This window comes from Pituophis catenifer, unplaced genomic scaffold (assembly GCF_029215685.1).
Source record: "Pituophis catenifer annectens isolate HBS135680 unplaced genomic scaffold, rPitCat1.0.hap2 SCAF_16, whole genome shotgun sequence".
NCBI lineage: Eukaryota > Metazoa > Chordata > Lepidosauria > Squamata > Colubridae > Pituophis > Pituophis catenifer.
This window is the reverse complement of record NW_027256896.1, coordinates 3,537,736-3,552,050: the sequence shown is the minus strand read 5'-3', so window position 1 is coordinate 3,552,050 and position 14,315 is coordinate 3,537,736. Positions and strand designations below refer to the sequence as shown.

The following is a 14,315-nucleotide window of genomic DNA, read 5'->3' as shown; positions in this document are numbered from 1 at the left end:
TTTTTCTACTCCCATACATAAGTCTCTTGTGTCCGATCTTTTAGATATGCTGAAATCTTCGCCATCTCTGCAAAACTGGCCATCTTCAAAGTCCATTCTTCAATAGTGGGCATAGCTTCATTTTTCCAATATTGACCTATCAGTAATTTCGCTGCTGTTATCATATACAATATCAGCTTTACTTCACCCAATGTAAAACCCTTAACTATACCCAATAAAAACAATTGTGGAGAGAACTGAATTTTTTTCTTCAAAACATTTTGCATGACCCACCAAATTTTTATCCAAAAAGACTTCACTTTCTTACAAGTCCACCACATATGGTAATATGTGGCATCTAAGCAATCACATCTCCAGCATTTTGGTTGAACATTAGGATACATACACGATAATTTCTTAGGATCTAAATGCCACCTATAAAACATTTTGTAAAAGTTTTCCCTCAAGTTCTGCGACTGTGTGAATTTAACATTCTGAACCCATATTTTTTCCCATGTTTCCAACATCACTGGTTCTGCAAAATTTTGTGCCCACTTTATCATACAATCTTTAACCAGTTCAGTTTCTGAATCCCTTTCTAACAAAACATTATAAACCCTTTTAATATGCATTGGACCTTTCTCTTTTATATGTCTAACCAATTCTCCTTCATACATCATTATACCAGTTTTTTGGTCCTCTTTCCATCTCAATTGAAGTTGATTATACTGTAACCAAGTTAAATTAATCCCTTCTTCCAACAGCGTTTCTAATGTCTTCAGTTGCCATCTGCCCGCATCTGTAAAAAGAACTTCTTTATCTATCTATCTATCTATCTATCTATCTATCTATCTATCTATCTATCTATCTTTATCTATCTATCTATCTATCTATCTATCTATCTATCTATCTATCTCCATCCATCCATCCATCCATCTACCTTCTATCTCCATCTATCTATCTATCTATCTATCTATCTATCTATCTATCTATCTATCTATCTATCTATCTATCTATCATCTACCTCAAACTATCTTCTATCTATCTATCTATCTATCTATCTATCTATCTATCTATCTATCTATCTATCTATCTATCTATCTATCTTATCTATCTCCATCCATCCATCCCTTGAACTTTCCATTTATTGAACTAATAAATAAATAATAAATAAAATCCATCCATCCCTATCTATCTATCTATCTATCTATCTATCTATCTATCTATCTATCTATCTATCATATACAGTATATGTTGTATGGCATAACAAAATATAACATTACTGCATAAATAAATCACAAAATGGCATATAAAATGTCTATCAAAATATAAAACATGAGAGCAGTGAATTATTTTAAAAACACATAGCATGAGTGATGAATAAAATTATCGATAAAATTAAATTATGTATGAGCAGTTACTGGGTGGCTAAACCAACGGCCAGCTATCTAGATCATTTTGCCCAGGTGAGAATGGTAGGTGCAGATGGGGTGGAGGGTGGAGGGCCAGGAATTACTCCAGAAATTACTTCCAGGAGAAAACTGAATTTGGAGGCACATACAGGAAGTGGCTGGGGAAGGCATTTGGAGTGTGTGGTTTGAGAAATAGGAGAAGGCAGAGACTGCAGAGGATGGCCAGAAAAGTCAAGATGGCGCCACCATGGTGCAATCAAATCTCTCTCTGCTTGTTATGCTGTCATGGCTCTCTTGAGTTCCTTGGCCATGCCCTGCGGACGTCCCAGGGGAAGAGAAGGGGTGTGAGAGCAAGTGTGTAAGCCTTGGCTTCTGTTTTGTTTTCTTGATCCTTTTATCATTTTGTCATCTCCCTTCCCTGACCTTCCACTACCCGAGCCAACCCTCGCAGGCCCTGGGTGCTTCTTCAAGGATTTGGGGTCTTGTTTTCACAAGTGTTTAATCCAGTGTTTCTCAAACTTGACAACTTGAAGATGTCAACCGTCCCACTCGTCATCTAGCAAAGAAGGACACCTGGCCCATTGTTCACCAGGAGTCTACTTTACTAAAGGTGGTTACAGAAGTAGCGAAACCGGATCTGGTGTTTTCGCGTGCAAAACAGTACAATTAACTTTCCCTTTTCCCCGGCTATCCCCGTTATTAGTCACTGTCCAATTAGGTGCTCATATATTGTTTGGGTAATGGACCCTCAATTCGTGTGCTTTCCAGCTCTGCATTCCGATGGTTGACCTTGGGCTGGTTGCTGCGTCTCATGCTTCGGCCTGGCCCAGCATGATTCCGATCCTCCCCTCCCCCAATTCCTCCCTACGTTCCAATCTGTCCTCCCTCCGTTCCCTCCCCCACTTGCTAATGTCAGGCTATCAGCTTGCAATGCGTAGCTAGCAAAATGGCAGCTTTGCTGGCTGGAGAATTCGGGGAGCTGAAGTCCACCCATCTTCCAGTGGCCAAGTTTGAGAAACACTGTTTTAATTAATAAAGGGTGCACCAGGGTTCCCCCATTGTGGACTTTCCGTAAGAATAGACAGAAAACCCTCTTTTCCTCCTGAATCAGGGGTGAAATCCAGCAGGTTCTGATAGGTTCTGGAGAACCGGTAGCGGAAATTTTGAGCAGTTCAGAGAACCAGCAAATACCACCTCTGGCTGGTCCCAGGGTGGGAATGGAGATTTTGTAATATCCTTCTCCCAAGAGTGGGGAGGGAATGGGGATTTTGAAGTATCCTTTCCCTGGAGTGGGGTGGGAGTGGAGATTTTGCAGTATCCTTTCCCTGGAGTGGGGTGGGAATGGAGATCTTGCAGTATCCTTCCCTTGCCACACCACCAAGCCACACCGCGCCCACCAAGCCACACCCACAGAACTGGTAGTAAAAAAAATTGGATTTCACCACTGTCCTGAATGTCTACGGAGGTTCTCCATCATCCAGGTCACGGTTGTCCCAAAGGTGCTTTTTCAAGACGCAACTGGACTTCCTAATTTTTCTTTGAAGACGTTTTGCTTTTCATCCAAGAAGCTTCTTCAGCTCTGGATGGTGGGGAATGGAAGGATTTACACTCCTTGCAGACAGCTCTTTTCCTCCTCTTTACCAGCCAGCTCAGTCCCCAGAGGTTGGGCCTCTGATGTTTTAGAGCTCCCATCCTGCTGCATCCATTTACATTGGGACTGCAACACCCAAAATGCCAGCACATCTGGATGGTGCCACACCAGGAAGGCAGGCTGGAGCACGAGAGGAAGTGAATCAAACTCCCTTCTGGTGTAGCATTACTCAGCTCTGGATTTTTCCATCCGAACTGATTTGGAGCACAGCACTTGCAGTAGTGTGGCTACAGGCGCTCTTTTTTTGGGGGGGGGAGGAACTTGATGGGAGTCCCCATTTCCTTGCCAGGCTCCACAGTCGTGGGATGGGCTTCTCCCTTGGGTCTGCATCCTCTTCCAGGGGCGCTCAGTGCCCGCAGAAACACAATCAGGACGGCCACTGCATTCAGCTCACAAAACACCATTGGCCCGAGAGATCGGTTTTTCTTCCCCAGGAGCCTTTGACTGACTACAGGGGAGTCAAGAAAGGACTTTTTCACACTGTTGGTTTTCCTGCTTTAAAAAAAAATGAGCTTGGTGATGTGGTTTTTTAGTCAGTGTCTTGTCAGCCACGACAGCTGAGCTTCAGGTGTGCAGAGCAAGCCACAAAGAGCAGATTAGGGAAACCATCAGTTATCTAAAGTATGGATTAGGTCAGGGGTCTCCAACCTTGCCAACTTTAAGACTTGTGGACTTCAACACCCAGAATTCCTCAGCCAGCTCTTTGTTTCCCTTTGTTTCCCTTTGCTGAAGTCAAGATATATTACGCTTACTGCATACCCACCATCTATTAAGAAAGTTACCTACATGGCTGGCTGAGGAATTCTGGGAGTTGAAGTCCACAAGTCTTAAGTGACTGTAGCCTTTGCAGACCCCTCCCCTTGGTCAAGATCCCTTAATTTACTGTTCTCAAACTATGGTCTGTGGACTGGGGGGGGGGGCTGATGTCGTCATGGGGTCCATGAAGGCTTGAAGAAATGTTATGATTTAAATTTTGGAGGTCTGTGGCCATGGTCCGTGCCAAAAATGGTATTTAAATGGGGTCTATGGTGAAGAAAAGGTTGAGAACTACTGCCCTGGTCCCAACAGCCACAAGTATGATGTGGGCAGCCTGGATGCCAGTGGAGCAGCATTAGCCAAGCTGGGCTTCACCCTTTGCAAATAGCAATAGCCCTTAGACTTATATACCACTTTGTAGTGCTTTACAGCCCTCTCTAAGCGGGTGACAGAGTCAGCCTCTTGCCCCCAACAATCTGGGTCTTCATTTTACTGACCTTGGAAGGACGGAAGGCTGAGTCAACCTTGAGCTGGTCAGGATCGAACTGCGGGGAGTGGGCAGAATTAGCCTGCAATACTGCATTCTAGCCACTGCACCACCACAGCTCTTATATTGACTCTCTTAGACTTTGTGAGGTCAAAAATAGTGGCAAAAGCCAAGACCCTCTCCGACAAGTTACTCCCTCTTGTCTGGGGCTTGGTTTGGGGTCCAGAGGATGCTGCCGAAACTTCCCCAAAAACCCCTCTTCGTCATGCAACATTGTCTTCTTCTCTCACTTCTTTCTCTCTCTTTTTCTCTCCCTCCCTTTTCTGGATCGTGGTGCTATCTTTGACCTCAAAGGCTCCCGGGGGTCGGATGCCAGCCCATCCCACTTGTCCCCCGGCAGCTCTGCAACCACGCCAGCCCCCGCAGAAGAAATCTGGGTGCTCCGGAAACCCTTCGCAGGTAGGAGGAGAAGGGGGGGCGGGGGGGACAAGCTGGCTGCAGGGATTCAAGGGGCATCCCGAGAGACTGGCTGGGCGTGGGGTGGGAGTGTGTTCCCCTGAGGGGAGGCCATGTGGGGAGTTTGGGCAGTGTCTGGCTGATGGGGAGAGGCAAACGCGTGATGCAAGGTGGGAAGTGCGTGTCATGGAGAATTGTTGTATCAGCCGTTCCCCAAGGAGGTTGAACTGGAGATGAGAGGAGCCTTTTGGGGAGTGGGGCAAGCACAACCCCTCCTTTAATAGCCTGGCTAGGTGGCTCAGTGGCTAAGACACTGAGCTTGTCGATCAGAAAGGTCGGCAGTTCGAATCCCTAGTATAAGTCTCCTGCGTGAGCAGGGGGTTGGACTAGATGGCCTCCAAGGTCCCTTCCAACTCGGTTACTGTTAATATCCCTCTCTCCAACCTGGAGCTTTATACAAAGTGAGGGATGGCAAGTCAAGACCCCAAAACGAAGAAGTCAGGAGGAGTTGCAGCTCGGAAAAATTTCTGCCTCTGAATGAAGTTTGTGAACTGGATAAAATGCTGCCAGGTGCCTCCTGATCTCCGACTAACTGTAGAGGAAGGTGCCTGGTTTTCCTCCTATAACCGTGATGGCAAACCTATGGCACGCGTTCCACAGGTGGCACGCGGAGCCATATCTGTGGGCATGCGAGCATTGCCATAGCTCAGCTCCAGCGCACATGTTTGCGCTAGCCAGCTGATTTTCAGGCCTTGCAGTCTCACCGGAAGTTGGGAAACAGGCCATTTCCAGCTTCCGGAGGGCCTCCGGGGGGATGGGAAAGGCAGTTTTCGCCCTCCCCAGGCTCCAAGAAAGCCTCTGGAGCCTGAGGAGAGAGAAAAGCAGGCCTACCGGGCCCACAGGTAACCTTTTTGCCATCGCGTGCCAAAAGCAGGGGAGCACGCGCATATGGGGGGTCATGCGTGCATGCACATGGGGCACTGGGGGGGGCATTGAATTATGGGTGTGGGCACACGAGCGCGTGACCCCCCCCCAGCGCTCCCATTTTTGGCACGCGACGGCAAAAAGGTTAGCCATCACTGTCCTATAACGTCCACTTCAAGAAAGGAGCTTTACGGAAACATTTTAAGATATCCTACAGGAAATAAGGATAGAGTTGAATTAGTAGTTGATGGGGGGATTTTTTCCCCTTTATTTAAGGCAGAGGTCTTCAAACATGGCAGCTTTAAGATTTGTGGACTTCAACTCCCAGAATTCCTCAGCCAGCAAAGCTTGGAATTCCAAGCAAAGCTGGCTGAGGAATTCTGGGAGTTGAAGTCCACAAGTCTTAAAGCTGCCAAGTTTGAAGACCTCTGATTTAAGGCTTCAAGACTTTCCGATAGCGTTTGGTTTAATGGGGTTTTCTGAACAGGGATATATATATATTTTGGTCCATGTGCCTGTTTTGGGCGGACAGCAATTTTACCTGTTATCTGGTGCTTGCCTGAATTTCAGCAGCATGATAGGGGTGGCCAGAAAACAGGCATGTGGGATCCCGGCCGGTCCTTGGTTGTGGGTGCCAGCAGTCCTGAGCAAAGCTGCCGGTCATAGGATGGAGCTGCCCTTGCTTTGTCCTGCCAACTGCCTTCCCCTACCCCCCCCCCGCTAGGAGGCGACCGCAGCAGCGTGGGCAGCACTGGAAGCATCACCAGTGGACGGAGCTCGGGCAGCGGCCAGAGCACTGGAAGCGGAGGCCATGGGGCCCTTCACCCCGGTTCAGAAGGCGTGAAGGTAAGCCCGAGTCCCTGCTCCCCAAAGGGCTGGATGTGCCACAGAACTAAATCTGGAGCTCTCCAGCCCAAGTCTCACCCAATGGCCTTTGTCTAGTTGTATATTTTTAATCTTTTTAAGACTGTAAGCTGCCCAGGGTAAGATGGGCAGCCAATAAATTTTACAAACCAAAACAAACAAGGTAGCTAGGCATCCTTGACGTTGCTTGGTCTTCTACTGCCCCCTAGTGGTTGCAGATTGGATTGCTCGCCCCTTCCGATGCCATGCGCTTGGCCAGTGACCCAGGGGGCTCCTTCCTTCCCTGGGGAAACTGGGCCAGGAGGAGGAGGGGCAGGCCGCTAGCTCCCAAATCTCCCTTTTGCGGCCTGCCTGCACCAGAATTCTCTTTTCAAGCTGGCTCGGCTGCAGCCACGAATGCCAAGCAGGCAGCGCCATTGTGCCACCCGTTTTGCTCTCCGTGCTGCAGCTTGCCACTTTTGCCAACTGAGTCACAGTTCTGGGAGAAAAGCACCTGATTCTCCCTCGGCTGGCTCCAGGCTTCCCAAGTCCCTGTTTTTCTATTCGCCCCCCCCCCCCCACTCTCCTCGCCTGCCGCTCTTTTCTGATTAACGCTTTCTTGCTGTTCCTCCCCCAATTTCTCAGCTGCTGGCAACTGTCCTTTCCCAGAAGGCGTCTGTGCAAGAATCTGCTGTGAGCGACGGGCCTGCCAAGGCGGTGGAGACACCCGCAGGTGCGTGGATGCTCCGGAGGACAGCTGGTCCTTCTCTCCCCACGGGAGCCTTTCTTATTTCCAGGACCAGCGGCTTCTCCTGGAGAACATGACCCTCTCCTTCTGCTGCTGCTGCCAGCCCTTCGCTTGCTTCGGTTAGTGGGGAGCACTGGGGGAGGGCACGATGGCCAAGGGAAAACAAGACAGCTCTCCCCCCCGCCTCTGTTGAACATGCAAGCTGCCTTCTGTGCGAAGAGCGCGGTTGGTCGCAGGACGGTCTGTCTCCCCCCCACCCTGTTGGTGTTACTACCCCCCCTTGATTGGGTTTGGAGTGTCATTCCCCCCCCCAGGAGCGAGGAGCTGCTCTGCTCTTCGCTTTTCCCCTCGATGGATCATTTCAAGAGCTCCCGGGTGGCAGGAGGGGGTTGAGTGGGGGGGGGTGTCAGCAAAGGCTGCTTTCTGCAGTGCCCTCCGTCTTGAGATCTTGGATGGTGTGTCAAGACCCTCACTTGGGGAAGGGGCTTTCTTGATTTGGAGTGAGGGGCAGAAGGCAGCCACCGGGCTGCTCTGATCTGTGCTGTTCAGGGTTGTTCTCCCGAGATGCTGGCCGCGTTGTGGATCTGTGTTGTCTGTGCAACAGCTTTGGAGCTGCCCTTTTCTGGAGTCACAAAGCTGGAAATCTCTGGGCCCACTTACGGTCTTCCTCCCTCCCGAGGTTGAAGGGGTGGTTGCCAGCCTAATGCCGGAGGTCTTGGTAGCCCTTGGATCCAGCCGGAGACCTTGCGTCTTAGCTGGACTGGAAGTGGGTTGGAATCCTTGTTGAGGGTTTGACAGTAGAACATGATTTGGGGGACATCAAGGTCACCTTGGCTGCCATCTTGATCTTCTACTACCTGTTTGGTGGGAGGAAGATGCTACCCGAGTGCAGCTGGGTCTCCCATCTCCCCTTTGCCTCTTCTCTGGCTTGAAAGGAAACAGAGCACCTGCGCAGGTCCAGGTGTGAGAGGCTGACAGGGACCCACACTCAGACAAGCCACCTATGCTGTGGCACCTGCACACTAGTCCGTTTCTCAAAAATGTCCTGTGGCCGGCCATCTTGCCCTGCCAGGGAATGTGCCCATGGGGTAGTCAGGGTCTTTTTGGCATGTGAAGCTCCTTCTAATGTTCTGATGCGCTGAGAATTCCTGCCTGCTCTGTGACAGGTTCTTCCAGGACCCCAGGATTGGGCAGCGCACCGTACCCCAGCCAGTCATATGGAGAGCAGCAGGTCAAGAAGGTGGAGCCGCAGTCCGAGGGGAAGGCAAGTTTGGGCATCCCTGAGCAGCTTCTGAAGCAGGTGGAGCAGGACAGAGCTGGACAAGAGTGCCCCGAGGGTCCCTGCAGCCCACGGCATTCCTTGGGTGGGGAGGTGGGGGGCAGCAAGCTGCAATCTTTTTGGTTGGACTTATAGGGGAGGATGGGAGTGTTTTGAGGGACAGATGAGGGTTGAAGGTATTTAAAAGTACACATTTTGTCCTCCTTGTTCTCCACCACTTTTTTATTATTAATTAGATTTATATGCCGCCCTTCTCCGGAGACTCAGGGCGGCTTACAATGCGCTAAGCAATAGCCTTCATACTTTTGTATATATTTATACAAAGTCAGCTTATTGCCCCCACAAACTGGGTCCTCATTTAACCTACCTTAGAAAGGATGGAAGGCTGAATCAACCTTGAGCCTGGTGAGATTAGAACTTACAGTAATTGCAGGCAGCTGGTGTTAATCACAATGCTATCAGTCTGCTAAGCTACCAGGTAACTTCCCGCCTCAAGTCTCATTCATTTTGGAATTCCGAATAAAGCCTGGGGAAAACGAGCTGGCAAAAAACGTGGCCTGGTAGAGTTCAGAGACAGGCTGGACATGGCTCAGATCAAGCCTTGGTTCTCTTCTGGAATTGAGCTGGCAGCCCTTTTATGTACAAACTGACTTTTCCAATCTATAGTAAAGGAAAGGAGAGGAGATGGGGGAGGGGAGAGCTTGGTTAAGGATGCCATCTCTGGGCTGCAAAAATTTGGAGGAGCACCCAAAAGCAAGGCAGGGTTGCCGTTTTGTAGCTGGCAGTGTCCAGGGGGGCAGCTCTTCCTTTACCTCGATCTTCCCCTGCCCCCAGAGGAACTTGGCTGTGCCCCACTTGCCTACTTGTGGTGGGTAATCTGGGGAAGGATGCTGTCTTTGCTTGTCTCGGCTTCACCTGTTTTTCATGAGACAGTCGAGATGCTGCGGAAAAGGACAGAGCTGGCCGGAGCTGTAGGATACGATTCCATTTATGAGACCCATTTTTTTTAAATGGTTGCCTTTTCAGGTTTATTAAACCCCTTCCTCAGATCTGACTGAGATAAATGTGGAAAGGAAGGAAGGAAGGAAGGGGAGGAAACTGCAGCTGGTTTTAAAAAACAGGTGGCTTTCTTGCAAGGAGACAGATTCTGCAGGTAGGAAGAGGTCCCAAAATAGTGACGGGGATCTTAGTGACGAGGCTGGAAGGAAGACCACAAACATCATTAAGGATAGGGAAAAAAATAAGAACTGCTGTGATCAAAACCTCCCTCCGTCAGGCATTCAGGCAGGGGATTCTGGGTGTTCTAAAGAGACGTAATACCTGTAAATAATGACCTGGCCCCCTCTTCCCACCCAGAGCTCAGAGGCCGTCTACCAGTGGCTGTACAAGTTTCAGCTGCAACTCTACGCCTCCAACTTCATCAACGCTGGTTATGACATTCCCACGATCAGCCGGATGACCCCCGAGGTGAGGGCTCTTGCTGAGAAAATCGGGGTGGGGGTGGGGAGGTGGGAGGACGAAGGAGTTGGCCGCTCAGCGCTCAGTTCAGGAAGGGGCTGGCGGAGTGGAGGGAGAATCCTGATACGATTTCTAAAAGAACTGTTCTATTTTTAAATGTTAGAAGTGAGAATTTTAAAAAAGCAAAGCTAACGCGCCTCAGATAAATGTGTTGACCGTAACCAGCGACTACTTGGGTGGGAGCATCTCCACTCAAAATGATGAATAAGAAACCAAATTGCAGCTGACCAACCCAGTTCTTGGATGTACTTTGTTCTTTGGAGACCTTTTAAACTCATTTGTTCGGCAGGAAAAAAGAGGAACGGCCTCCTAATGGCCAGGTATCCCACAAAGGATGGTTTTAAAAAAGGCAGGATGGTGGCCACAGGGGCAGAATCAAAATTCGGCCTGTTTTTAATGCTGGATACTTCCATCCTGGTTTTTGTTGACTCGCCTGGCACTCGCTCCTAGCTCCGATACCTGTCACTGGAACTGTAGGAAGGAAGAAAAGGTTTCCCCATTTTAGAGTGCAGGTATTATGATGATTGTTGGGGCGCAATGAATCAGGGGTTAGGAAGCTGAGTCATCAGTTGGAAAGCTCACAGCCCAGGTTTGAGACCCAAACACCATGCAATGGGGTAGACTCCAGCTCTTGCCCCAGCTCCTGCCCACCTAGCAGTTTGAAAGAATGAAAATGGGAGTAGATAAATAGGTACCTCTTCGGTGGAAGGGCAACTGTGTTCCACGTTTCGCCATATGCTCTGTGCTGCGATATGTTGTCATGCTGGCCACATGACCGCAGAAATGTCATCGGACAATGCTGGCTCCCTCAGCTAAGAAACGGAGATGAGCCCCCCCCCCAGAGTTAGATACGACTGGACAGGAGAAACCTCTACCATTACTAATTACCATGTTTCTTCGAAAACAAGACCCGGTTTTATTTTCTTTTAGGCCCCAATGCACCAGGTCTTATTTTGGGGGGAAGTCTTACACGCTTACCTTAGAACCATCGCAGCCAGATCTCCCATGCCCAACACCTGTCACGCTGCTGCCTGACTTCTTCTGCAGCCACTTGCAGCCAGATGCCATGTGGTGCATCGCGCCAGTGCTGCTGCTTGTGGCAGGAGACCGCATGGTGTGTTGTGCCATTGTATGCATGAGCGGTAGTACCGGTGCAATGTGCCATGTTGCCTCCAGCCGCGAGCGGCGGCACTGGCTCAATGCACCATGCGGCATCTGGCGGCAAGTGGTGGCAGAAGTCAGAGAGCAGCACAACAGGTGTCAGGATATGGGAGGCCTGGCTGTGGTGGTGCTAAGGTAAGCGGGTGTGTGGGGCAGCTCCCGCCTGCCCTAGCTTGATTCTTATGCATGCGCTTTGCCCCACCTAGTACAACCAGATGGTGGGATGGAGTGGGCAGGGTCTTAACTAGGGCTTAATTTTGAGGTAGGGCTTATATTAGGCGCACACGTAAAATCAAGCTAGGGCTTATTTTCGGGATAGGTCGTATTTTCAGGGAAACACGGTATGATTGTAAGAGGCTTAATTTCCTTTCTTAGGCACCTTCTGTTCCTCTCCAAAGTGAGCTTATGAAGTCTGTTTTTAAAAAACTTAAATAGAACATGAGTCATTCTTGGAGGGAAAAAAAAATCTTCCTTGAGTTCCGATTCATTCCTGGCGATTTGCAAAATCCACCCGAGCAGATTTTTTGGCAAGTAGCGTTACGCCCTCTGCCAACACTTTTTGCGATGTGTTTTGGCTTCCCAGCCTAGCCGGTAGTTCTAGAACTGACTAGTTGTCCTCCATCTGGATTTAACTCTTCTTAACTTTCACAAGATCAACCATGGTCAGCTAGATGTCACCTGAAGTGGTGCTCCTGCAAATAATTTGGTTGTAACATGCCTGGGTGGGTGGGAGAGTGGGTGGGGGGCCCAGACCCTGAAAAGAAGTGACAGGGGACACTGCATAGCTACCCTTTTCTGAGCTTGTTTGGTATCAGAATCTAAGGAGAATCAGGTCAGCTTAAAATTGGGATGGAAGACCACATGGTGTCCCATGCTAGAAGCTAAACCATTGTAAATATGTTTTAAGAATAATAGACTGAAAGAGTCATGAAGCTCCAACATTTTGAAAGATGTAAATAAGAAATGTTGCTAAAGCAAAAATAGAAAGGCAAAAATCTGGCCTAGTGTATTCAGTCACTCATTGGTCAAGAATAAAGAGGGACAGAAAACTGAAAAAGTAAATGGGGATTTTATTTTATTTACTTATCACATCTTTACACTGCCCACCTCACCCAAGGGACTCTGGGCGGTAGGGAGGCAGGGACAAATTTGGACAAGGGTGTGAAGAATAAGGACCTTATCCTCTGGAGACCATGGCCAGATGTTGGAAATGTGGCATTTCCAGCAGGGGTGGGTTCTACTTACCTTTACTACCGGTTTGCATCGTGCTTGTGCATGCGCAGATCACTTCTGATGTCATCCGGGTCAGTGGGCGGAGCCTCCCGCCGGTTTTACTACCGGTTCTTGCTCCTGGTCCGAACCGGGACCAACCCACCACTGCTTTGCAGGCTAATGAAAGGCTGTGAAAGTGGTTGGCTAGGCTGGGAAGTGAACAAGCATCCTGAAAAGGCCATGAAACGATGTGACATCCCAGGAGCCAGCTTGACTTTGCCTTACTCCATGTATATGGTGATGGTGCAGCTTTATTTTCTATGTGGTTGGGCCTCCACAGCCATTCCCAGACCAAGCTTAGTCCAAAAATGCTAGAGCAGGGGTCCCCAATCCCCAGGCTGTGGCCCATTTCAGAACCGGGCCATGCAAGCTTAGAGGGTGAGCGTGCACAGGCCTGAAGCTCTACTTGCGCAAGTGGCGGGTGGCTCGCTCATGTGCGAAGTTCTATTTGCATGAGCAGAGCAGGCACTTGTGCAAATGGAGTTGTGCACATTTGTACACCCACCCGCCGCTCAGAGAACCATCCCCTCCCCCCTGCTGGTTTGCCAAGCCAGAAAGGCCCCTGCGCTACACAATTCCTGAAAGCCTGGCACTCAGACAAATCAGCCATCAACAGACACATAGAGATAAACAACATCTACACACCAGTCAAATGAGACCATCAAAAAGCCAAAAAGGAAACAAAAAACCCAAAACACCTCCTTGCCAACAATCAACAGCCAGATGAGCAGAGATTAACATCAGGATTAACACTAGACCAGGGATCAGCAACCCACAGCTCTGGAGCCGCATGTAGCTCTTTCATCCCTGTGCTGCGACTCCGTCACCAGTCAGCGCCACAATTAATAGGGCTTTCGGTTAGGACAGGTAGAGGAAAAAGGATGCCGCGCTAGGAGAAGACTATGGTAGGGGAACCAGACTTCCGGTCAGCAGAGGAAAAAGGACGCCACACTAGTAGGAGACTCTATGGTGGGGTAACTGGACTTCCAGTTGGCTCCAGAATTGAACAGGGGGCTTTTGGTTAGGACCTTTGTGGCTCTATGAGTGTTCAAGGTTGCTGACCCCTGCACTTGACCAACAATAAAAAAAGCAATATCCCAATCAAGGAATTACCAACTCAGATAATCAGTAAACAACACCCTAATCAAGGAACCAACAACAACACTCCGACCGACAATGACAGGGCAAGCCACTAGTATATATAAAAAAAGATGAGAAGCAAACCCTCCTGTTTTGCAGCACTGATGATCTTACCTAGTTGGGTCATGAAACGTCTGCAAGAAAACATCCAAGGTCAGGGAGCACCAAGGACCCCACAATTCAATCCTGAGCTACAAATATTCTATTGATTCCAAATGCTTTTGAGGTTAATGTGTGCCTGTTGCTTTCTGGGACTCGAATGATTCTTTTTGATTTAGGACCTGACGGCCATTGGGGTTACCAAGCCGGGACACCGAAAGAAGATCGCCTCTGAGATCAACAACCTGAACATTCCCGAGTGGCTTCCAGAATACAAGCCGGTGAGCGGCCTCATATCTTGCTGCATTTGAGGTGGGGAGGTGTAGGCCGGGTTTATCGCCCTGAGGTGGGAATCCCTAACTGTCAGGGTTCCAAGTAATACAGCCATAGCAAACAAAACTCCGAGGCAGGTAGATTCCTCAAGGAATAGTTTTATTGGATATATCATATTGGCACAGTGCTGGTGAAAACCGACTCTGATGTTTCCCACAGTTTTCACCTAATTGAAAGTTTTTCCCCTTCCTCAAGCGATCAGTCACAGGGTCCAATCAGGATGCCGCCTGGTAACATCACGCCTCCTCTCTCTCTCT

At 49.1% G+C, this 14,315-nt stretch overlaps 1 protein-coding gene across 1 annotated transcript in view; it reads left to right on the top strand.

Moving 5' to 3' along the window:
• Positions 1–14,315, top strand: part of CASKIN1 (CASK interacting protein 1) — a 137,569-nt gene that overhangs the window by 114,263 nt on the left and 8,991 nt on the right. The window contains exons 11-16 of the mRNA XM_070955320.1: positions 4,640–4,744; positions 6,390–6,511; positions 7,154–7,241; positions 8,423–8,520; positions 9,892–10,002; positions 13,905–14,006. Of these exons, the coding sequence (XP_070811421.1) occupies positions 4,640–4,744; positions 6,390–6,511; positions 7,154–7,241; positions 8,423–8,520; positions 9,892–10,002; positions 13,905–14,006 (626 nt within the window). The remainder of the gene's footprint in view (positions 1–4,639; positions 4,745–6,389; positions 6,512–7,153; positions 7,242–8,422; positions 8,521–9,891; positions 10,003–13,904; positions 14,007–14,315) is intronic.